Genomic DNA, 26,614 nt, shown 5'->3' with positions numbered 1-26,614 from the left:
AGAGCATCCACTGCGCTTGCCTGAGTGTCTCTGGATCACGAGCAATAACAACGAAGCTTCTTGTTGATGTGAGAGGCCATCATGTCGATCTGTGGGCAGCCCAACCTGTCGATGAACTGTTGAAACACCTAAAGGTGTAGTCCCTACTCCCCTGGTGGAGATCGTGGCGACTGAGGAAATCCGCTTCCCAGTTGTCCACCCCCGGAATGAAGATTGCGGACAATGCTCTTGTATTTCTTTCTGCCCAGAAGAGTATTTTTGACACTTCTCACATGCAGGCTCTGCTTTTGTTCCCTCCTTGTCAATTGATGTATGCCACAGCTGTGGTGTTGTCCGACTGAACCTGGATCGCCCGATCCCGGAGTAGAGAGGAGGCCTGAATCAGAGCATTGTAGATGGCCCGAAGTTCCGGGATGTTGATCGGAAGGAGGGCTTCTTGGGCAGGCCACCTGCCCTTAAACTGCGCCCCCTGGGTGACCGCTCCCCATCCTCTCAGACTCGCATTCGTCGTGAGGAGGATCCAATCCTGAATCCCAAAGCGTCGACCTTCCAGCAGGTTGGAAGACTGTAGCCACCACAGGAGTGAAATCCTGGCCTGGGGTGACAGCTGAATCATCCGGTGCATCTGAAGATGGGAACTGGAACACTTGTTCAGGATATCCAATTGGAATGGTCTGGCATGAAACCATCCGAACTGTATCGCCTCGTATGAGGCCATCTTTCCCAACAATTTTATACAAAGATGAATGGATACTCGAGCAGTCGGAGTGCCATGCGAACCATTTCTTGAAGTGTTCTCACTTTTACCTCTGTGAGGAACACTTTCTGCGCTACAGTATCCAGGAGCATCCCAGAAAACAGGAGCCGCTGAGACGGTTCCAGGTGGGACTTCTGCAGATTGAGGATCCACCCGTGGTGAGACAGAAGTTGGATAGTGAGATCTATATGGAGCAATAGGAGTTCCCTGGAACTCACTTTTATCAGGAGATCGTCCAGGTATGGAATTACGTTGACCCCCTGGACCCTGAGCTGAAACATCCTTTCCGCCATCACCTTCGTGAACACCCTCGGAGCTGTAGACAGGCCGAAGGGTAATGCCTGAAACTGGTAGTGATCGTTCAGTAGGGCGAACCGCAGATAGGCCTGATGAGGAGGCCAAATTGGGATATGGAGGTAAGCGTCCTTGATATCCAGGGACACTAGGAATTCCTGTTGTTCCAGGCCTGCGATCTCTGCTCTCAAAGATTCCATCTTGAATTTGAAAACCTTCAGGTAAGGATTCAAGGACTTCAGATTCAGAATGGGTCTCACAGACCCGTCTGGTTTTAGTACTACGAACAGACTGGAGTAGTAACCTTGTCCTGTTGTTGTAGGGGTACTGGAACAATGACCTGGGACTGAACCAACTTGCTTATGGCCAGTGGTAGTGTACCACGCATATTTTCCAAAGCTGGTAAGCCTGATTTGAAAAATCATTGGGGAGGAGCACCGTCGAACTCCAGCTTGTAACCATGAGAGATAAGGTCCCTTATCCAAGCACCTTGGCAGGAACCGTCCCAGATGTGGCTGTAATGAGGTAAACGAGCTCCCACCATGAGATCCCCTCGGGGTGGGTACCATCATGCTGAAGTCTTTGCGGAAGCAGAACTGATGCTCTGGTCCTGATATCCAGCAATGGCTGGTTTCTTAGGTTTACCTCTGGAGCCTCTAGCTGCGTTGGAGGCCCCCTGGCCCTAGATCGAAATCTGGAGGACCAAAAGGACTGAGTAGACGGCCCTGGGTAGGTATGTCTAGCAGGCGGAGCAGTAGCTTTGGAAATCCATGCGTCCAATTCACCTCCAAAAAGCCATTCACCTGTGAAGGGAAGGGATTCCACATTACGTTTGGAGTCAGCATCAGCAATCCACTGACGCAATCATATGGCTCTGCGCGCAGACACAGCCATAGCTGTGGCCCTAGCATTAATGTTGCCAATCTCTTTAGTCACAGAGGGCTCTTGCCGTGTCCTGAATGTGTTTTAGGAAATTTACAGTAGTAACTAAGGTCATATCACCTGAGAGACCTTCCTGAATTTGAGTAGCCCAGGAATGAATTGCATGTGTCATCCAGCAACCTGCAATGACCGGTCTTTGAGCTACACCTGCAGCAGTTAGATGATTTCAGAGTGGTCTCAATTTTCTTATCGGCCGAGTCCTATACTGTAAAGGAGCCTGGAGCAGGAAGGACCACCTTTTTAGAAAGGCGAGAGACTGAGACGTCTACTGCTGGAGATTCTTCCCAGAATTTCCTGCCTTCAGGGGCAAAGGGGAATGTATGTAAAAACCGTTTGGACACCTGATATTTTTTATCTGGATTTTTCCAGGCTATTTTAAATAAATCATCCAATTCCTTGGAGTCAGGAAATGTGACTGTCAGTTTGTTTTGTGGGAGGAAAAATGACTGCTGATTATGAGCATCCTCCAGGGGGAGCTTTAACACATCCTGAATAGCCAATATGAGGAGTTCAATACCCTGTGTAGGGGTGGAATTCCCACTTATGGGGTCCACATCATCCCCATCATCCTGTATATCATCATCAGTGTCTGATAGTAGTGCAGGTAAAGCACGTTTTTGTGCACCTGTAGTAGACAGAGGGGGATGTTTAGCAGCTAGACTTGCCACTGCTTGCTGTAGTTCCTGCATTTTATTGGCATTTGCAGTGAGTTGAGATGACATATCAGACATTATAGTTTTGATGTCCGGCCACTATCCGTATGCTGAGCTGATGCTGCGGTTTCGTCCTATGTTGAGACGTACACCGTTTGCTCCTATGGCCGGTAAATTGGAGCTATGGGTTGTGTCCCAAATCGTGTGGTCAATAGGTGAGAAAAGGGGAGGAGTCCTGACGCGTTTCGTCACGCAACACGTGACTTTTTCAAAGATGACTCCTGTGGCAGTGTCTGTTCTATTTAAAGTGCTCACAATCAAACACTCACATGTTTAATCAATGTAATCAGTGGCAAGTTAATAAAAGAAAATCATTTATCAAAACACCCTTGGTTGTTTAGATGGCAGTGGTTTATCTGATAGTTAAACCAGAGCTCTCTCTACCTATGGATAATATTATTAAATACATTTCATAGGATACTTCTATAGGACAATGACGGAGTTAACTAATGATTGAGTAATTAAATACATGATTTGAACGGAAAACTAAAAAATTATATAAGAAATAAATAGATAAATTACTTTCTTTTATATTATTTAAATAAACACAATAACATATATGTAATTAATTAAAAAATAATAATATTCTCATCTTGTGACTGACTATCAACGTCAGTCTACAATATAAATTCAGTACATTTGTACTTTTATGGGAAAAGGAAATTCTGAGAGACATATCTATGTACCGAGGAAAAAGAGGAAACAAATAGGCGTATGAAGCCAGAAACCAAAAAGAATTTTTTTTTATACTCGTAAATAAATTTACTGAATTATGAAATTGTTTATTTTTTGTATTTTGTTTTTTATTTTTTATTTTCTATTATTAGTTATTTATTTATTTGATTATGCTACCCCACCTTCATTTTATATTGAACAGGACCCTAAATATTGGTTCTATTCTCTCTCACCCATGATGTACCCAGCCTATTTGAATCATGGAGTCTCAAAACATTTTTTTTATTTTCATAATCGAGACCCTAAAGGTTTAGTAATTATAGGTATTGAGACTATCAGTCTCACTCAAAGAGGTGGTGACAGGTTCAGTAGATTGTGTCATAGGGAGAATTTCTGGATCCACCGATTGAGGACCCTCAATCCGGAGGGCCTCAATGAGTGTATTGAGATCGATCCCTAATACATCTCAACAAACTACGTTTCCTCTGCTCATACTCCTCTATCCTCCATTTCATCTCCACCCCCCTTCTCTCCCCCCCATTATCGAATATTTATAATATCTAGACGAATGGGTGACCCCGGGTCTTTCTTTAAGACACAGGGGATGTTGGGACTCCTCTTCCATGTATTTGTCCCAACATTACGAAGAAAACAAATTACATCATGTGAAACTGCATCGGCTTTTGTGAAAGTACGTCGTGCGTGCGCATTGCGACCCATACGCATGCGCAGAAGTGCCTTTTTTCGTCTGATCGGTGCGCTGCGAACGAAGCAGCTAGCGATCAACTCGGAATGACCACCCATGAGCGGCTTATGGCTTTTTTTGTTGGGTGCATTTTGTACGAGGGTATCATTTTAAGAATCAACACATGAATGGACCTCTTATGCATCCATTCCAGCAATTCCTGTTAGACAGTTGAATAAGAGAAGAGTTTGGATAAGCACACTTTCTTTTATTAATCAAGCCTGAACATCATGACCCAGCTATTACAAATTGGCAATGTCAAAGTCACAGAGATCCTTACGCTTTGCCATTTAAACTACAAAAAGAATATTCAATTGCTGCCTCCTATATCCCACCCCATGACAGATACAATTGTAATGAGATAATCAATGTTATTCACTTCACCTATCAGTGGTTTTATTGTTATTTATTTTTATGTAGTAAATAAAAAAAATTAAAAAATACACCCGGACCTGCCTTCCTGAGATTGGCTGGACGTCCGAGTGATGTCATTCCAAGAATGCGGAACCCATGCACCAGAGCTGTAGGAATTCCCGGTGAGGACATTGCTACTGTGAATGATGAATGTTCAGTTGGTAAGTAGGGAGGCCAATCCCGGGATCGGGATCGGCGGGATCCCGGGATTTGGGCCCAAAAATGCCGGGATTTGAATCCCGGGATTGGAGCATCCAATCCCGGGATTCACGGGATTATACTGCACATGTGCGGCGGCGGGAGGGTGGGTGTGTAAGTAATAGTACTTACTCATTTAGGCGGGCAGCAGCCATGAACAAGTTGAACGCGCGCGGCACTTCAAATGTAGCGCCGGCCGCCAGCCAATCAGAGCTGGCGGACCGGCAGCCAATCAGGGAAGCTGCAGCGGCAGCCAATCAGGAGCGACTGCTGCGGCCGCTTCCCTGATTGGCTGCCGGTCCGCCAGCTCTGGTTGGCTGGCGGCCGGTGCTTCATTTGAAATGCTGCCGCGTTCAGTCAGTGTGTTATTGGTTGCCGCCCGTCTAATAGTAAGTACTATTACTTACACACATGATCCTCTCTCCCTCCGTGCAGCCTTCATCCCTCCCTGCCGCGACTTACACCCTCTATCCTGAGTCCCGCACCGCTACCTACACCCTCCCTACCTCCCGCACCGCTACCTACACCCTCCCTACCTCCCGCACCGCTACCTACACCCTCCCTACCTCCCGCACTGCTACCTACACCCTCCCTACCTCCCGCACCACTACCTACACACTCCCTACCTCCCGTACCGCTACCTACACCCTCCCTACCTCCCGCACCACTACCTACACCCTCCCTCCAGTGCTGCTCCCTACAATTTTCTCTAATCCCCACTGCAATCCCGGGATTGACCGTTTTTCAATCCCGAATCCCAGGATTGAAAAAACGGCCCGGGATTGGCCTCCCTATTGGTAAATTGGACAGGAATCTGTAGAACAGTATAAGAACACCACCTCACCTGATAACAGGGTCCCGGGAGCTGGCGTGTGACATATAGTAATTGTTAGTGTAAGTGGCCATTTGACTGAGGTCACCTTGCCACATTAGATGTGTATTCACAATTTGATTAAAATAAGAACCTCAAATTAATCCCAGATCCTGTAAAGCAATATTGCAGAATACACTTTATAGCCCCATGCAAAGCCTTAAAGAGTGTGTATTTATCCTGCAACTCACTATTAATGTTGCCTGAGCACAAGAAGCAGGAGTGTGATTATATCATCATGGGGCAAATGTATGCAGTCTGGAGAAGTGATAAAGAAGTGATAAGTGAAAGGTGATAATGCACCAGCCAATCAGCTCCTAGCTGTCATTTTTCAAATCCATAATGATTGGCTGGTGCGTTATCACCTTCCACTTATCACTGCTTTATCACTTCTCCAGGATTAATACATCTGCCCCTATGTATCCTAATTAAGATGTGTGTAGAAAACAAAACAAATATAATATCTCCACAATAAAATGGCCATGGTCTCCGTTGGAAAAGGGTTAATATGTATTCATGAAGACTACATAACATGTTTCATATGTACACTTTAGTACCTATACTGCGACACATCAAAAGCACATATTCCCACAGTATAATAACATTGCAAACGTTTTTTCATTTACAGTCATCTACCCCTTAGCTGCTGCCATTCAGATGATCTCATGTTTTAAATATTTGCTTTTCTCAGATCTGAATATTTTATAAGTAAAATGTGTTAATGATTATTTAAAAACATCAAGCTAAAATAGGAATACACCAGTAACTGTGGTAGGCAACCAGTCCAAGTGTGCCTTGCAGCTGGCAAAGCATGCGAAGATCTGCAGTTAGACAACAGCTGTAGAGCCTGCTATATAATATAAATATGTACTTGTGATGTGCACAATAATCGGCCTTCATCCAACCGTAACACCACATAATAAACAGACCAGTCACCTGATCCTAACCATAGGACCGTTTTCTCAGTCTGACCACCTGAATATCAATATATACAGTATATTTTCTAACAAGAAAGCTATATTTCTAGACATAGGTATATATTTAATTCTGCAAGTAGTAAGAATTGTGACTACAGATGGGTCCATATTTATCTTGACTTCTTTGCTGTGCCTAGGTGCACCATGGTTTATCAACATAAACCCTTCATCTATTGTTCTCAGCTGCAATACAATACAGAGAACGAAACATCAGGGGATTAAGTAATTACAGCAGGTGATTAAATCTGATTGACCTGGCTCAATTAATCCCATTAAAGGCCAAGATAAATGTGGACCCATCTGTAGTTGAGTTTTTTTTGTTTCCAGTTATACATGCAGAATCTTGTAAATATAAATATGGTACAGGTTGAGTATCTCTTATCCAAAATGCTTGGGACCAGAAGTATTTTGGAATAGTTGCATACCATAATGAGATATCATGGTGATGGGACCTAAATCTAAGCACAGAATGCATTTATGTTTCATATACACCTTATACACACAGCCTGAAGGTCATTTAATACAATATTTTTAATAACTTGGTGTATTAAACCAAGTTTGTGTACATTGAGCCATCAGAAAACAAAGGTTTCACTATCTCACTCAAAAAAAAATCCGTATTTCGGAATATTTGGATATGGGATACTCAACCTGTATTTACTGAGAATTGGAATGAACAGAATACTAAAATACATGGATGTTTGATTATATTGTTTACCAGTAATTACCAGAAGCAAAATCAATATATGTTGATAATTTGATATATACAATTAAATGTATATTTTAAAGGTGCAATTTATTTCCATTGAAATGAAAGATTTAATAATTTAGTGTTTTGTTTTGTAATGATGCTCCTTTAATAAGCAGATTTTTTTTAATAAGGGGTGTCTTTTTTTTTTTAAAGATACTTAACCGAAATAAAATCATAATAGTAACATGCAAACAATAGAAATTATGAATATTTTTGTTTTAATTACATTTTTATGATTTTATATTAAACGTTTTAATTTTAAATATAAAAGTCAAATTAATAATGTTATTTTATGGAATCAGCTCTAATAAATTAATGAATTTACAGGGTTACAAACAATACTCTTTTCATTACAGTATTCTAACAGATGTTTATTTCAGGTACACCGTGGGAAAAATAATGAACAATAGTTGTGATTTTGTACAATCTTACATTATATTTCTCATGCAAGGTGTGCGATACATGTATTAGAAACCTAAACTTTAAATAAAATAAATCATCAACAACCTCTCTTTAATTTTTAAAATGTTTATTTCAATGTACATTTATGTGCTTGCCTCCTAGACAGATCATAAAGACATTTGTAAACCATGGAAATACAGTAACTGAATAAGATTATTAAAAATAAAAACAATTTTAAATAACATTTTATTTTTATACATAATTTACTCATGCAAACTGTACTTAAAGTTAAGCCGTACAGTTTGTGAAATGTTAAATCCAAATATTAGAAACTGCTACGTATAGACATGTCATGGAATGGACTTCAAAACAAATGATTTATTCACTTATTTGCGTAACACAGATACATATTTTTTTTTCTAATATTGGAACTAACACCATTCACCAAAAACATTTACTCTTCATACGTACATGATGTTATTTTAATTTACAGCTGTGACAATTTTATAATACAACACAAAAAAATGAAATGTACAAATAAAGTGAGAAGTGTCTGCATTAGAGTTTAAGAACAAATAGTTCACAAATTAATTTAAAAACAAATAATATAAAGCTTTCCTGCAAAATTCACATTTTTATGTAGCTGAGGTTAATTGGCATTAGACAAAACAATGCATTGTACATCCCTTTAGCAGGAGAATTAAACATTAATAATAAAAAGTAGTGCACTGTCCTCAGCTTGGATCACTGCTAATGTACCCAGTGATTTAATTCATGCTGGCTTACAGCTGTACAAATTAAAACATGATTGATGCAAACTGATTTATTTTAAAGTCTGTCTTAAACATAGATCTCCTAAAACCACCATCTAAATTCTTTAATTTTGAATAAAATATTTAGTTCAACAGGGCTACATGACAATTCTTGAGAACAAAGGGAAATAACGTAACTGTTGCATGTATGTAGGTTCTGAAAATTTTGATTATATACATGAGAATTTCGTAAAGCGATTTAAAATTACGTAAACACTCTACTAGTGATTCTTGAAATATTGCATTGTGAATCAAAATAGATAATGGCACATTAAGAGGATTCAATATCCTGCACGCAACCTCAATTATGAGAATGTGTACGTTACAATCATCTCCTCCAACACAAACTATCTTATGTCATGGAATGTCCGTTATCATACAACACACATTTTTAATTTATACCTGCAGTCTTCCATAGGCCAGCATCACATTGAAGGCATCTTAAAAACATTCAAGCATAGATTGCTGGCTTAATCTGCGTCCCATTCTCACCCCCAATTACCCCTTCCCATTCCCTGACTCTCACACATTTACATTATATTAACATTTCCAAGATAAGATACTGATTTGTTTCTCTACAAGATATGTATCAAAAGTTTGCTACAGAAAGATGATAGTGCTTACACAAGATTAAGTACAATTTAGCTTGCAAACACAACGCCAAAAATATGTTCTGAATTGTATAATGTAGGTTTTTAGGCTGTTTCTGGCAGTCACACATAGTAAACATAAGGTCGGGGAGCCAGTGAAGCACATCATTGTGAAATTCCAGAAACTATTCTACTTGTTACTAATAAACTAGCACTCAACGGTATTATTTTCTTTTCACAATTTTCAGTAGGCTTGCAAAAAAATAAAAAATAAAATACCAAAAAGACAAAAAAAATAAAAAATAAAAAAATTAAGAATTGCACTTAGACTACAGCTTTTGCAAATAAGTAGCAAAAGTTGTTCCTCCCTCCCCCCTACATTAATACAATTAAAGTAAGGTGACTATCCCGACCATTAAAACGTTCATAAGTCACATAACATATACAATTAAAAAAAAGTAAATAAAAAAAGTCTAAAACACAAAAAATATTAAAGTGTGTCCCATTATTCTCCCTTACCAGCTGTACACAATAAAAAATAAAAAAAGGCAAAAAGATTAAAAAGAAAAGTGTCTTGTCTTTCTTTCTCATGCCTAGTGCATTATGACCTTGGAAATAATCAAGATCAAAAGGGACTATGCAGAACTTTGGTATAAAACGTGATACAGAAAATACTATTACCATATATCCTTCTCTGGGTCTTAGTAGAGACCCATTGTATAGTAACAAATGTCAGGTTGCAAATTTTTAAGCTCCCACACGCACATATGTGTATGTGTGTGTCTGTGTGTTCAGAGGAGAAAGGAACAAATTAAATGGTTGAAGACAAAAAATATATTGTTAAATTAGATTAGAAAAAAACTAAAACTATTGTTCCTGAACAAGAGCAGAACTTGTTCATAGAGGATACAATGTTTAAAGTAAAATGGGATTTTAGACTATTCTTCAGCTCCTAAAATAAAGAGTGGCATTTCATTGGTTTTCCCCTATAAAGTCACAATTCGTTTGTAAAGACATGATGCAATACACAGATTTTTAATCAACTTCCTGAAGGTTGGGCCGGAGGCGGGGCCAGAGCAACATGTGAAGCGGCTGGTTCTGTACTCTGGTCTGCCATCTGGGTGAGAACAGATGTCGCTATTGCTTCTGCCACTGAGGTGGAGCTCACGCCATTGGAAGTGCTGATTGAACTGTGTTGAATTGCTTCTGTCTGCGGGCTACCAGGCATTGAGATGTCTTCTGAGCTCTCTTCTTTTTCAGCATCTAGCACAACGATAAAAATAGGTATGTGCATGATCAGACCTGGTTAGTGTGGCATGCCTATACACAAAGCATTTACAATTTAGTATATGTTCATACCTTATATACATGTGCAAATGAGCAAAGTACTACAGCAATTAATTAATGCATGCCTTTGAAAGGACTGTGGCGCTGGTAAGAAATGCTGCAATATTGGCTGAGATAACAGCAAACTAAAGGAGAGATCCGTGCTTAAAAGCTAAGCAATCTGACTAGATTGCTTAGATTTTAAGCACAGAACTGCTGTGTGTATGCCCCCCCAGCGAGCATGCAGGCTCAATCTAGCGGGTCGCTCACTTCAGCGCTGTGTGAAGTGAGTGCCCCCCCCCGTCATCTCCCCCCCCTCGCTCAGCACATCGCACTGTGCTGAGCGGTGGGAGAGATGTGTGCTGAGCGGTCTGTGTTAAGATCGCTCAGCAGACATCTCTCCCGTCAGTACTCGCCTTTAGTGACTTTGGGGGAGATGCTTTAACACAGCCTGTTACATCACAGCTAGAAGTGGACTGGCTGGTACTTTATCTCTCTCCAAACTTTGATAAATCTCCCCCTATGGCTTTAAAATAATCAGCATGCCAGAAAAATTTACAACATCGTTATGCTGGTAAATGTGGTTATACGATCACCATTATTGGCCTGGGCATGCGGCCATCCACCAACTACACTAACAGTAACAGGCCCATAACTTGCAGTTCCATGGACACACCGTCACTGAGCCCTGCCTATACGAGAATGGCGTTGCAGCACAGCTAGGTCTCTTCAGTCATACATGGAGATGCAATCAAAATACACAGGATTGAGCAATGAGAATAGCGCACAAGATACGCTCCGCCAACATGCGTACATTCAACGCTGCAGCAGCCGCAACACAGAGTTGCATCATGCATGGAAGCCTCAGCTGATGAAGCATCAGAGCCTGTAAAAGGCTCCTATATAAAGCAGTTATTGGGAGCACCCTTATTGAAATAGAAAAAGGTCACCCGCATACAGAAGAGGAGGACTACTATAAAATGTACCCGCTGGCTATACACGGTGTAGACTAGACCAAAATTCATGCACCTTAACTCATTATAAATCAGTTACACATAGGTGTGGTTACTAGCTGGGCTCCATTCTCATACATTTGGTTCTGATTACACAATGTTCTCTTTATTAAAGCAATATGCTCAGAACTTTACTTTGTCATGTATCAATGCAAACTACACAACGCAAACTAACAATACCGACACATTGAAAATAAACAGTGCTACATCACTATGTCACATCCTATATATATATATATATATATATATATATATATATATATATATATATATAAACGTATGTATGTGTGTATGTATATATATTCCAGCATAATTTTGGAATGCCTGGAACAATTTATACCAAACTTGGTACACATAAGCCTTACAATCTGGGAAAAAAATACTGTGGGGGAAACACACCCCTAGGGGTGGGGGTGGGAAGGGGATGACATGTAAAAATCCATCGTTTTCGGGGTTGCTGAGTTAAATAGTGACACTCCCAATGCCATTTAAGTCCAAGTTCAGCCCCCATCAGCATGAGAAGGGGTAGCCCCCATCAGCGTGAGAAGGGGTAGTGAACTTAAACTTGAAGATGGGCGCAATGAAAATAGTCTTATTGCGTTAAGATTTCCACGTGGGCAAAGCCGTGGTCAAAAAGGTAGTATATATATATATATAACTGGCTCCAGTGCCTCTCCTCTGGGGTGCAATCTCCGGTAACATAGATATGCAATACAGCAGGCGGCACTCAGAGACTTGTACTTGACTTCAAGTATGGAAAAATACCCCGTGGGGTGTGCTTTATTGTGACGTTTCGGGGACTTCTCCCCTTCTTCAGACAAGGCAATGTGATAAACAGTGACTTTAAATAAGCAAAACAACACTAAACTTACCCCCTCCTCGTTTGGTCACTCCGGCCGCCTTGCTGCAGCGGGGGGAGCAGCGGCCAGAAGTGCCCACTGCAGGAAGGCAGCCGGAGGGACCAGGGACCCGCTGACGCAAACGAGGAGGGGGTAAGTTTAGTGTTGTTTTGTTTAAAGTCACTGTTTATCGCATTGCCTTGTCTGAAGAAGGGGAGAAGTGCCCAAAACGTCACAATAAAGCACACCCTACGCAGTATTTCTGCATACTTAAAGTCAAGTACAAGTCTCTCAGTGCCGCCTGCCGTATTGGATGTATATATATACATTTATATATATATATATATAGATATAGAGAGAGAGAGAGAGAGAGAGAGAGGGGGGGGGGGGGGGGGGCAAATACCACTGACTCATCACAGAATCTCCTGAACCATACGGACATTTGGACAGTAGCTTGCCTTTGTGATGCAGGCACCCACTAAGATGGGATTTTTAAAAATTCCACCCAAATAGGGGTTAAAAGGGGTGAGATGATTACTGTAAATTCACCCCTCACAGAGGAGAAAAATGGTGCCGGCGATACCAAGTCACGGAGGGGGAGGACACAATGCTCTGTTCCTGGAAAGCTTGATAGTCAGCAACTGCTTATCTGCTGTGTAAAGGGCACCGACAGCTCTCCCAGTGACCTAAAGTGTTGTGCAAAAATCTTTACCTTTTTACCTCAAAAGAGGAGCCCTAAGGAGAGCGAGAAGCTAAGCAAGGAGACCTAGGGCCCTTTGGAATAGAGTCAGCCTATCCCTGCAAACCTTACAAATTTAACATACAGAGCTTGGCCTGTCATCCCAGCAGTTACAGCACTGAGCAGGGCAGCATCAGAGGCGGGACGGGGCAGAGAAGGAGGCAGACTATTCTCCTCAGCACCAGCATTTGTACAGCATCAATCCGGGGAAGCCCAGGGGTGCGGCCTGACAAAAATTGGCATTATTCTTTAAATTCCGTAGCGAAGCAGGGGTATTCAGCTAATAGGGTGGGGTGCATGCAGCCCATGGCCACCAACCCAAATATATACAAATGTTGTGAGGATAAGGGAGCTTGCTATGGTGAGTGCTGAACTTTCTGTTTGTGTGTATATATATATATATATATATATATATATATATATATATATATAAAAATAAAACAACAACAGCAAAAACAGGTAACACTCCAGGGACTGCAGGATTCAGCATCAATGTTTTCGAGAATTCCAACCCCTTTCTCAAGCTATGTATCTATGCGTATGTGTCTATATGGACACACACACACACACGCACATATATACTCATGTATATGTATATATTTCACATATTTTATTAAATATTAAAGAATGGTAGTTCTCCTATTTTATAAATACAAGTGTTACTTTTCTTATAGTTCTACAGTGGTGATTTTTCAATATATGGCAATGTCTATTGGATCTTGATTTTTTAAATCATTCCGAACAATAATGGTAATATGAATAGGAGACAAATTCTACCTATAAATCAGGCAACACTCCTGTTTTGAAAACATGCAGATCTTTTCTTTGGATGGATTTTTGGTTATGGAGAAATGTGAGAAACTGATAAAAGGACCTGGGTTTATTAAATCTTCTGCATGCAAAATCTAAGCCGGGTATAAAGTCAGTCTTTTCAGTGCTAGAGACACCGAGGCGTGATCTAAAAAAAGACAAAAACAAATCCCCTGCAGGAAACGAATGAGTAGGCTTTTTTCTTAGTTCAGTGCAAACTTGCATTGCATTTGAGAGTAAATACATCGCTACATTCCCACCATGTTCAAAACTCTGCTTTTAACATGTGTTTCTACAAGATAAGCACTGGGCTGTGAAATGATTCCGTGTTGCCAAATGAGACACTACATACTGTACGTGCATCTTCTATGTGCTTTTAACTTGTGTTGCATTATTGGGAATGCTTCTCATTCCAATCCATGTGTCTGCTTTGTGTTCGTGCAACTGAAACTGTACATTCATCTCAATGAGCGTGCACTGTAAATGCCATGAGATGCAGTTATGAAGTGTTTACATAGTCTTTTTCCATGTAAACGCTTGAGCTACTACAGTTGATAACAATTTCCTATTATGTCACAGTTGCACTTAAACCCCCCCCCCCCCCCAAAAAAAAAAAAAAGCCTTTCTAGTGCGTGTGAAGACCAGTCCAGTATGCTACACACAAATCCCAGCACAAGAACCGAGGCAACCTTTGCAACCATTACCGTATTAATACCTAGGGGGTCAATGCAGAGTGGTTAGTATGCCCATGTGCTAAGCCTATCTGTCATCTGTTAGCACTGAACATGCTCCTGTGCAGAGCGGATGTTCTGGGACCAGAAGGAGGCAAAAACGTACACCGTTTCGTCACATTTCCGTCTATAGATTGTAATCTTGCAAGCAGGGCCTTCCTACCTCTTTGACTGTTTGTTATTACCCAGTTTTATCTCATCATTGTGTACAATTGTAAAGCGCAACGGAATTTGCTACGCTATATGTTAAATAAATAATACATAATACATTTACACTTGCTTTTTTTCCCTGATTTATTTTTCAATACTACACCAGGGGGCGCTGTTGTCACTCTTTTTTTCACATACTTAAGCATCTAAGCACAAATCGGGTCACCCACAAGACAGATGCCACCCCAAACATCATGAGGGAGTGTATACATTTACTTGTTTCATATAAATCATATTGGATTTTGGGACAACTTTAAGCATTCTAGCTTTATATCACAATTGTTTTTAATATATGAATTACATTTATGAGCAAATAACCCACAAAGGAGAAATTTTAAAGTGAAAGAAATGAGAAAGCGAAGAAGGGGTATCTGGTCTGTAGATATACACTACAAAAGGTCTACAGTCAATAGGTCGACCACTAATGGTTGACATACATTAGGTCAAAATGGTCAAAGGGTCAACGTAAAAAGGTAGACAGTACAAAAGGTCAACATGACAATGATCAACACAAGTTTTTTTGTTTTGAATTTTTGTTCAATTTTTTCATACTTTACGATTCATGTGGACTATGATTGGGAATAGTAACCTTGTCCGCCATGCAAGGGTAAGCTGTACACTAATGGGGCTTTTTTTATGACAGAAAAGTGACAAAAACAACCAATAAATGGAAAAAATGGTGTCTCCCTTTTTTTGTGTCGACCATTTCCATGTCGACCTTTTGACCGGGTCAATCTTTTCTACTGTCTACCTATTCCATGTCGACCCTTTGACCCTGTCGACCATTAGTGGACTGTAGACCTTATTAGTGTAGATCTAATGACCCACACCTGGAGAAAGGGACTAGGCTCTCAAAAGGGAATATTGTAGAAGCGTCTGGATGTGCAATTGACAAGAGTTTATGGGGACAAAAGTGACTGAACACCCCCCACCTGCAGGCAGAATGGTGTGCTCCTGCAGCAGACATATGTTTGTGAAGGTATAAAATGGATAGGGGGCACTGATTTGAGCATTTGCTAATGAAATGGCTTGCTGGGAGGAGCTAACAGAGTTTAAAAACAGTATCATCGTAGGCTGCACAATGTCATGTTTCCAGGGTGATGTTGGACTGGTATACAGAGAATTCTGTAAGCTGGATGGACTGGCCAGCTCTGAACCTCATTGAGAACCTCTAGGACGAATTGGAGCGACTAGTGCGTTCTAGGCCGACTCGACCTTCAGTGTTACAGTTGGTGACTGTACTTAAGGCGGAATGACAAAACATAACGCCTGCTGTTGTCCAGGAACTTGTGGACAGGTTGTTAAGAAAGGGTGTCTGCAGTAATCACTGCACTTGGTGGACTTACAAAGTACTGATGTCAACAAAACCTTGTTGATCTATTTGCTGTCAGTGTCCAATCACTTTTGTCTACATAGTGCACACACACACACACACACACACACACACACACACACACACACATATATATATATATATATATATATACAAACACACACACACACACACACACACACACACACACACACACACACACACACACTTACATTGTGGCAGAGACAGCATTTTTCTATGTGAAAGTAATGTGGAGGATCCAGACCAGGTTTTGGAAGCAGTAGCAGAATCCCAGGTGTGTGATCAGCAGCACCTGGGATTTCCTGATATAACCGTTTCCAGGACAAAGTCACCTTGCTCCTGATGGCAGTTAGTGTCCAGGTGATAGGCCGGGTTGTGTGGGTTAGACTAGGGACCACTGGAGCCTATCAAGAGTCTGCTATGCTGAGTGTGCCTGTATGCTACAGCCTGTCATACTGACTGCATATGGACTTAACTTGCTATGTGGTAACCTGCTGTACAAAATAAACACTGAAAGTGTTCATCTGAGTTACCGTGTATGTGATTCCTTGTCACAATTGGTGGAGAATGCAAGCAAGGACATGGTGTACAGCAGAAACTGTTGGTAAGCATACCGGTGTTTAAACTCCAAGTTTTTACATTTCTTCTTCTCTGGTTATGCAGTGCAAGTGGCAGCCTCAAAGGGCCATAGCATTATTGGCAGACTGTCTGCTGTTATGTGTTAAATAGCCAGCAAAACAGGCAGGTGTCTGCTTGGACTGTTTGATAAGCCTGGCACATTATATTAAACCTCCTAGATTTGTCCTTAAAGGGGCCACTCAGGGCAATATGGAGGAATTGCTAAAACAATTTGTTGAACTTGCAGCTGGGCAACAAACCCAGATTCAAATGTTACATGAGGGGCAACAAACCCAGATAGCTGGGCAACAAACCCAGATTCAAATGTTGCATGAGGCCCAACGAACCCAGGCTGAAAGACAGCAAACTCAAATTCAAATGTGTGATGAGTTAAAAGCGCTAAATAAATCTGAGCCAGAGCAGGGAAGGCTACTGAAGCTCACCCCAGCAGATGATATAGAGGCATTCCTTTGCAAGTTTGAGCGCACGGCCACGCAGTTAGGATGGCCTGCGGAGGAATGGTCTGACAGGCTGGCTCCCTGTTTAACGGGAGGCACAGCGGCCGTATGTGGATATGACTGTGGCTGAGGCACGCTCCTATCCTGCCCTGAAAAAGGCTATACTGGATAGGATTGGAGTGACGGGGCCCAGCAAAGCCCAGGAATTCCATGATTGGCAGCTGGAGGGCTCTGAGCCTCCCAGGATTCAACTGGTCAAACTAGCCTGACTGGCAAAGGCCTGGTTGCAGCCCGATAAAAATTCTGTAGTACAGATTCTGGAGGTAGTCGCAATGGACCAGGCTATGCAGGTGTTAGACCGTTCGGTGCAGCAGTGGGCCCTTCAGGCTGACCCCCAGACATTTGAGGAGTTGGCAGTGGTGATTGAGCGGCACCTGACCCTGGGAAAGCTGAATAAATCCAGGTCAGGATACGGGCCAACACCTAAACCTAGAACTCAGGTCCTAGTGGTTAAACCAAAGGCTCCGCCTCCCTTGGTGTGCTTTGAGTGCGGTGAGCCTGGTCATGTGCGGCGGGACTGCCCGAAACAGGGCGAGCCGATGGATTGCAGTGCGGGGAAAACGGCTCAGCCGTTGGTCAGCATGGCGGCGGCGGGGTTATCCCAAGCAGAGTCCTCCCTGTTCCGGGTACAGGTTCAGGTGGAAAGCCGGGAGATTTGGGCCTTGGTGGATACCGGCAGTGAGCTCACCATTGGCGCGGCCAACGTGGTTCCTCCGGGGACTGACAAGGTCCGGCCTCCTGTCAGGGTGTTGTGGGTCCATGGCGATATGGAGGAGTGCCCACGTGTCTACTTACCCCTAACCGTTCAAGGTCGGTTGTTAAAGGTGGTAGCGGCGGTGACCTCCAGACCCCCGTACCGCTGATCCTGGGCTGGGACTTTCCATTGCTGCAGGAGCTGGTTACCTGGCATGCTACTAACAAACTGTCAACCACTGAAATAACTCAGAAGACAGAGACTATCAAAGTTTAGCATCCGGGAGAGAGGCTGCCAGTCCCAGACCACCCCAAGAGACTGAGTCCGAGGCCCATTGGAACCCAGTTGGTGAGAAGATATCACTGCAGGACTTTGGGAGAGATAAACGCGATGACGGCAATTTGGCACACACCTTTGAGACTGTTAAAGTAGTTAACGGCAGGGTAGTTGATGCTTTACCATCAGAGGGTGTACCATATTTTGTGTTGAAAAATGATTTGCTATATCGTGTCTCTACTTTACAAGGGAAAAAGGTAGATCAGCTCTCGGTTCCCCGAAAACTGGAGCGATTGGTGTTAGAAGCTGCCCATACGCATTTGTGGGGTGGCCATCTAGGGGAGGAGAAAACACTCCAACGCATCCAATTAAGGTTCTTTTGGCCCAGCATCTATACTTCCGTTAAGAGGTATTGTCAGGAATGCCCAGTCTGCCAAAGGACAGCCCCCCGGCCAGAGTTTAGAGCTCCACTGGTACCCCTCCCTATCATTTTCGTATCTTTTGAGCGGATTGGTATGGATCTGATAGGGCCAGTGGAAAAATCTGCTCGAGGGCACCAATACATATTGGTGGTAGTTGATTATGCCACCAGGTACCCAGAGGCTATACCCCTGCACAATATGAAATATGGCACTATTGCCAGAGAACTACTAACCATGTATACCCACCTAGGAATACCGAAAGAGGTCTTAACAGACCAAGGTACACCTTTCATGTCTAAACTCATGAAAGATTTATGTCGGTTGCTAAACGTAAACAGAATTACCACCTTGGTGTACCACCCGCAGACAGATGGCCTGGTAGAAAGATTTAATAAAACCCTTAAGCAAATGATAAAGAGGGCAGTGTCACAAGAAAAACGAGATTGGGATCTGCTCCTACCTTACTTTGATGTTTGCGGTCAGAGAGGTACCCCAATCCTCTACAGGGTTTAGTCCCTTTGAGCTCCTCTATGGGAGACAGCCCAGAAGAATTCTAGATCTCTTAAAAGAAAGGTGGGAAGAACAACCATGCCAGGACCCTAACGTTCAGTTTGTGGCCCAGTTATACGGCCGTCTAAGACAGATTGCGCCACTGCTGAACGAACACATGGAAAGGGCCCAACAACATCAGAAACAGAGGTATGACGTCACCTCAGTCAACCGTTTCTTTAATCCGGGAGACAAAGTGTTAGTGCTGGTGCCCACCACAGAAAGCAATATGTATACACAATGGCGGGGCCCTTATGAGATCATTGAGGCAGTGGGACCAGTCAATTACAGGGTCCGACAGGAGGGAAGAAGGAGGGAGGTACAAGTCTACCATGTAAACCTGTTAAAACCCTGGAAGGAAATTGCCAATCGGCCCCGGTAGCTAAAAAGGTTTCAGAATGCCAGGTACCCATTGAAGTCACGCCTACTCCTGAACAGAAACGGGAAGTGGTGAGCTTGGTGAAATGCTACCAAAATGTGTTTTCTGACATTCCGGGAAAGACACAGATCATACAACATGATGTTGTGACTCCACCCGGGGTGGTCATTAAACAGAGGCCATATCGCAATTGCATACCCGAAGCGAAGCGGGCAGCGGTAAAGCAGGAGGTGGAAGAGATGTTACGCCTAGGGGTTATAGAAGAATCCACCAGTGAGTGGAATAATCCAATTGTCCTAATACCGAAGCCTTCAGGTGCCTTACCGTTCTGCAATGACTTCCGAAAATTAAATCAAGTGTCCCGGTTTGATTCTTACCCTATGCCCCGGGTTGATGAGTTGGTAGAAAATGTAGCCAATAGTCAATATCTCACTACATTTGATTTGACAAAAGGTTATTGGCAGATCCCGTTAACAGAAGCTGCTAAGGCAAGAACAGCCTTTTCTACCCCAGGTTTATTCCAATATAAAATGCTCCCATTTGGTTTACATGGTGCCCCAGCAACCTTCCAGAGAGCTATGAATAAGTTGCTGCGGCCCCACATGGAATATGCGACTGCATATTTAGATGACATTGTTATTTTCAGCTCCGACTAGGAGTCACACCTACCAAAGGTAGAAGCCGTTTTACAGTCTCTACGGGCACACGGGTTTACCGCCAACCATGAGAAATGTGACACTGGTATGATTGAGGCCAAGTATTTGGGGTACATTGTGGGCAGAGGACAGGTTAAACCTCAGCCTAGTAAGGTCGAAGCAGTCCTCACCTGGTCTAGACCTAAATGTAAATCACAACTTAGGACATTTCTCGGTTTGGTCGGATATTATCGCAGGTTCATTCGAGATTTTGCCGCTAGAGCGGCTCCACTAACCGAATGTCTTAAAAAACAATTCCCAGACAAGATAACGTTGTCTAGACCAGTGGAAACGGCTTGGCAGGATTTAAGACGAGGTTTGTGTACTGAGCCTGTCTTGCAAGCTCCTGACTTTAAAAAGCAATTTGTGTTACAAACGGATGCCTCTGGTACAGGATTAGGAGCGGTCCTATCCCAAGAGGTTGATGGAGAGGAGAAGCCCATCCTCTACCTTAGCCATAAATTATTGCCCAGAGAGCGCAGGTACTCAACTGTAGAGCAGGAGTGCTTGGCCATTAAATGGGCAGTTGAGTCATTAAGGTATTATTTATTGGGACAAGAGTTTTTGTTGGTCACAGACCATGCACCCTTACAGTGGATGCATACAAACAAAGAGGTGAATGCTCGTGTCACACGTTGGTTTTTGGCTTTGCAGCCATTTAAGTCTGAGGTGAGGCATCGTCCGGGGAAACAGCACCTCAATGCCGATGCCCTTTCCAGGAGGTTTGTAGGTCCTATTCCTCCAAGCAACCCTATGGTGAAGCTAGGGGAGGAGGAAGAAGGCGACGTGGGTGACCTCTGGAAGGTGGTGGAAAGCTGTGTACCTGGGCGGATGACACAGGTAGGGGTGGGCGAGGCAGAGAGCTCGCCTGAAAATAGTATAGCTTCACCAGGGTGTTTGAAGCTAAGGGGTGAGGAGTGTGGCAGAGACAGCATTTTTCCATGTGAAAGTAATGTGGAGGATCCAGACCAGGTTTTGGAAGCAGTAGCAGAATCCCAGGTGTGTGATCAGCAGCACCTGGGATTTCCTGATATAAGGGTTTCCAGGACAGAGTCACCTTGCTCCTGATGGCAGTTAGTGTCCAGGTGATAGGCCGGGTTGTGTGGGTTAGACTACGGACCACTGGAGGCTATCAAGAGTCTGCTATGCTCAGTGTGCCTGTATGCTACTGCCTATAATAACGACTGCATATGGACTTCTGCTACAAAATAAACACTGAAAGTGTTCATCTGAGTTCCCGTGTATGTGATTCCTGGTCACAATATATATATATACATACATATACACAGTGTATATATATATATATATATATATAACTCCAATGTAAAGAAAGGCACTCAGGAGACTTACATATAGAAGAAATCTGTATTGAGTCGAACGTTTTCGGGGATACAACCCCTTCCTCGGGACCATACCATTACAATACAATACTCAAATAGCCCCACCTATATAGCCCACCAAACACTCACCTGCCGTGCATTTGCTCGTTGAGAGCCTATCCGTCCGCCACACTGACAAGTCCCACTTCCGCAGCAGCGGCTCCGGTAACCATGGGAACGACTCACTTGCGTTCCACATGGGCCTAACCGCATCAGCATGCGCTGGCTGTCTAGACACCAGAAGGCAGCTCCTTCCGGCTCATCGTGGTCCCGTCATCCACCACGGCCAATCACAGCGGCACTCATTGGAGGCGGAGCGGGTTACCATGGAGACGCATTGATGCAATCTCCTCGGCCTCACTCCCGTACTCCAAGAGTATAGGTGCAACTAACGGCCCCATGGGAGTCTGCCCACATGTGAGACAGCAGGGGTGTATAACAGACACAAAAAATACATATATAACAAAACACATTGTGGTAAATACAAATGTCACAATATGCAACAAAAACAAAACAGGAACCAATAATCACAGTGTGAAACATCAAAGTGCAATTATTCATAAACATAAACAGGCACCATATCATATAATCTGTCACAAGAATTATAACATGTTCCAGTAAATTTTTTCATTGAGACCACCCGGGGAGATGGTCCCCAAACGAACAATCCATTTGGACTCTTTAATTAATAGCAATTTCGCTCTATCACCTCCACGCAATGAAGTGGGGACATGATCAATTATAAAATGTCTAAATTATGGGTCTTCAACCTGCGACCCTCCAGCTGCTGTGGAACTACATATACCAGCATGCCCTGCCTCAGTTTTAGCATACCTTAATAGCAAAACTGTGGCAGGGCATGCTGGGATGTGTAGTTTCACAGCAGCTGGAGGGCCACAGGATGAAGACCCATGGTCTAAATGAAGCCAGTGAATGCCCGGCTTCATATATATATATATATATATATATATATATATATATATATATATATATATATATATAAACCAAAACAAGGACCGGCACTCCTATATTCCGTCCGGTATATGATGCCCAGGTGCCAGTAAATGATATTACACAGTCCAAGAAAAAGATACGGCACTCTAGGACTTAGTAAAACATGCCAATGGCAACTTAAAGCAAAGCTGACAGCGCAGCATAGTTGTGTCACAACTGCGCTGTCAGCTTTGCTTTAAGTTGCCATAGGCATGTTTTACTAAGTCCTAGAGTGCCGTATCTTTTTCTTGGACATCGCTTTCGCTATATATATATATATATATATATATATATATATATATATATATATATATAATCTTTTTATGTGATGAAATATATATATATATAATCTTTTTATGTGATGAAGATACCTACATGCGCTAATATGCTGCCCACTTGGACTATTAAATTATATAAAAGATGTCACCTAACATCCAAACATACAGAAACAATGAAAGATTTTTATCATCAAACCGTCCTTAGGCGCACCACAGTTTCACAAATAAATTGTATATTCCGGACCCAGAATGTGTTCTTAGTCTTCTTCCAACATGCAACAAATTTAGAAAAAGAAATACAATAGCGTAACTCCGTTTCCGTCCGCTGACAACAAGGAGCCATGAGTGAAAAGAGAGAGAACAGGCAGCAGCAGTCTGATGTAATGTGCGGCACTCAGGTAATAAGCGTTTCTCAGAGACCACGATAGTAGATCAACGTTTCAATTTACTGAAAAATGGAATGTGAGGGCACCGGGGAGATCCATATATATATATTTATATAAAGTTCTGGAAAAAGACAGCACTAAAAGCTATTGTGAATCATTGGCAAGGTGGTGGTGCAGGGTAAAAGACAATAATAATTACACTCACAGCTGTTTCAACCAAAACGGTTTTCCTCAGGCGCCCTGAGGAAAACCGTTTTGGTTGAAACAGCTGTTGGGCCACGGCTACCAGATTGTGCTTCACATGGGTTTTTCTTTGAGAATAAAACTCTCCACGTTCATCTAAACCGTGAGTGCTGGCAAATTAGTTTTCTAAATTGCTGAAAAATAAGAATTTACTCACCGGTAATTCTATTTCTCGTAGTCCGTAGTGGATGCTGGGGACTCCGTCAGGACCATGGGGAATAGCGGCTCCGCAGGAGACAGGGCACAAAATTTAAAAGTTTGACCACTAGGTGGTGTGTACTGGCTCCTCCCCCTATGACCCTCCTCCAAGCCTCAGTTAGGATACTGTGCCCGGACGAGCGTACACAATAAGGAAGGATTTTGAATCCCGGGTAAGACTCATACCAGCCACACCAATCACACCGTACAACTTGTGATCTGAACCCAGTTAACAGTATGATAACGTAGGAGCCTCTGAAAAGATGGCTCACAACAATAAACAACCCGATTTTTTTGTAACAATAACTATGTACAAGTATTGCAGACAATCCGCACTTGGGATGGGCGCCCAGCATCCACTACGGACTACGAGAAATAGAATTACCGGTGAGTAAATTCTTATTTTCTCTGACGTCCTAGTGGATGCTGGGGACTCCGTCAGGACCATGGGGATTATACCAAAGCTCCCAAACGGGCGGGAGAGTGCGGATGACTCTGCAGCACCGAATGAGAGAACTCCAGGTCCTCCTTAGCCAGGGTATCAAATTTGTAGAATTTTACAAACGTGTTCTCCCCTGACCACGTAGCTGCTCGGCAGAGTTGTAATGCCGAGACCCCTCGGGCAGCCGCCCAAGATGAGCCCACCTTCCTTGTGGAGTGGGCATTGACAGATTTAGGCTGTGGCAGGCCTGCCACAGAATGTGCCAGTTGAATTGTGCTACAAATCCAACGAGCAATCGTCTGCTTAGAAGCAGGAGCACCCAGCTTGTTGGGTGCATACAGTATAAACAGCGAGTCAGATTTTCTGACTCCAGCCGTCCTTGAAATATATATTTTCCTTTTACAAAAGTCTGGACTTCAGGAACTGAAGCCAATTCTTTCTGGAAGAAAATCGACAGGGACGAAATTTGAACCTTAATGGACCCTAATTTGAGGCCCATAGATAATCCTGTTTGCAGGAAATGTAGGAATCGACCCAGTTGAAATTCCTCTGTCGGGGCCTTCCTGGCCTCACACCATGCAACATATTTTCTCCAAATGCGGTGATAATGTTGTGCAGTCACCTCCTTCCTGGCTTTGACCAGGGTAGGGATGACCTCTTCCGGAATGCCTTTTTCCCTTAGGATCCGGCGTTCAACCGCCATGCCGTCAAACGCAGCCGCGGTAAGTCTTGGAATAGACACGGTCTCTGCTGAAGCAGATCCCTTCTTAGAGGTAGAGACCACGGATCTTCCGTGAGCATCTCCTGAAGTTCCAGGTACCAAGTCCTTCTTGGCCAGTCCGGAGCCACTAGTATCGTTCTTACTCCCCTTTGCCGTATAATTCTCAGTACCTTGGGTATGAGAGGCAGAGGAGGGAACACATACACTGACTGGTACACCCATGGTGTTACCAGAGCGTCCACAGCTATTGCCTGAGGGTCTCTTGACCTGGCGCAATACCTGTCCAGTTTTTTGTTGAGGCGGGACGCCATCATGTCCACCATTGGTCTTTCCCAATGGACTACAATCATGTGGTGAACACTGCTGACAGTGCTATCACATGATTTTCCGCCCAGCGAAGAATCCTTGCAGCTTCTGCCATTGCCCTCCTGCTTCTTGTGCCGCCCTGTCTGTTTACGTGGGCGACTGCCGTGATGTTGTCCGACTGGATCAACACCGGCTGACCCTGAAGCAGAGGTTTTGCCAGGCTTAGAGCATTGTAGATTGCTCTTAGTTCCAGTATATTTATGTGAAGAGACGTTTCCAGGCTTGACCACACGCCCTGGAAGTTTCTTCCTTGTGTGACCGCTCCCCAGCCTCTCAGGCTGGCATCCGTGGTCACTAGGACCCAGTTCTGTATGCCGAATCTGCGGCCCTCTAACAGATGAGCACTCTGCAACCACCATAGCAGAGAGACCCTTGTCCTTGTCGACAATTTTATCCGCTGATGCATCTGCAGATGCGATCCGGACCATTTGTCTAGCAGATCCCACTGAAAAATTTGTGCATGGAATCTGCCGAATGGAATCGCTTCGTAAGAAGCCACCATTTTTCCCAGGACTCTTGTGCATTGATGCACAGACACTGTCCCTGGTTTTAGGAGGTTCCTGACGAGTTCGGATAACTCCCTGGCTTTCTCCTCCGGAAGAAATACCTTTTTCTGAACAGTGTCCAGAATCATCCCTAGGAACAGCAGACGTGTCGTCGGGATCAGTTGGGATTTTGGAAAATTCAGAATCCACCCGTGCTGTTGGAGCACTACTTGAGTTAGTGCTACTCCGACCTCCAGCTGTTCTCTGGATCTTGCCCTTATCAGGAGATCGTCCAAGTAAGGGATAATTAATACGCCTTCTCTTCGAAGAAGGATCATCATTTCGGCCATTACCTTGGTAAAGACCCTGGGTGCCGTGGACAATCCAAACGGCAGCGTCTGAAACTGATAATGACAGTTTTGTACCACGAACCTGAGGTACCCTTGGTGTGAAGGGCAAATTGGGACATGAAGGTAAGCATCCTTGATGTCCAAGGACACCATAAAATCCCCTTCTTCCAGATTCGCTATCACTGCTCTGAGTGACTCCATCTTGAACTTGAATTTTTGTATGTACAGGTTCAGAGATTTCAGATTTAGAATAGGTCTTACCGAGCCGTCCGGCTTCGGTACCACAAATAGCGTGGAGTAATACCCCTTTCCCTGTTGTAGAAGGGGTACCTTGATTATCACCTGCTGAGAATACAGCTTGTGAATGGCTTCCAATACCGTCGCCCTGTCTGAGGGAGACGTTGGCAAAGCAGATTTTAGGAACCGGCGAGGGGGAGACTTCTCGAATTCCAACCTGTA

The 26,614-nt window shown here is 43.3% G+C and overlaps 1 protein-coding gene across 5 annotated transcripts in view; it reads right to left on the bottom strand.

Annotated features, from left to right (window-relative positions):
• Positions 1-7,849: 7,849 nt before the first annotated feature.
• The window catches only part of ATF2 (activating transcription factor 2), a 127,275-nt gene continuing 108,510 nt past the window's right edge, over positions 7,850-26,614 (bottom strand). For all 5 annotated transcript variants that reach the window (XM_063933407.1, XM_063933409.1, XM_063933408.1 and 2 more), the window contains one exon: positions 7,850-10,404. In XM_063933407.1, the coding sequence (XP_063789477.1) occupies positions 10,181-10,404 (224 nt within the window). In that variant the 3' untranslated portion in view covers positions 7,850-10,180. The remainder of the gene's footprint in view (positions 10,405-26,614) is intronic.

The sequence above is a fragment of the Pseudophryne corroboree genome, chromosome 7 (genome assembly GCF_028390025.1).
Source record: "Pseudophryne corroboree isolate aPseCor3 chromosome 7, aPseCor3.hap2, whole genome shotgun sequence".
NCBI classification, from domain to species: domain Eukaryota; kingdom Metazoa; phylum Chordata; class Amphibia; order Anura; family Myobatrachidae; genus Pseudophryne; species Pseudophryne corroboree.
Note: the sequence above shows the minus strand (reverse complement) of the source record. Positions and strands in the feature narration are given on the sequence as shown.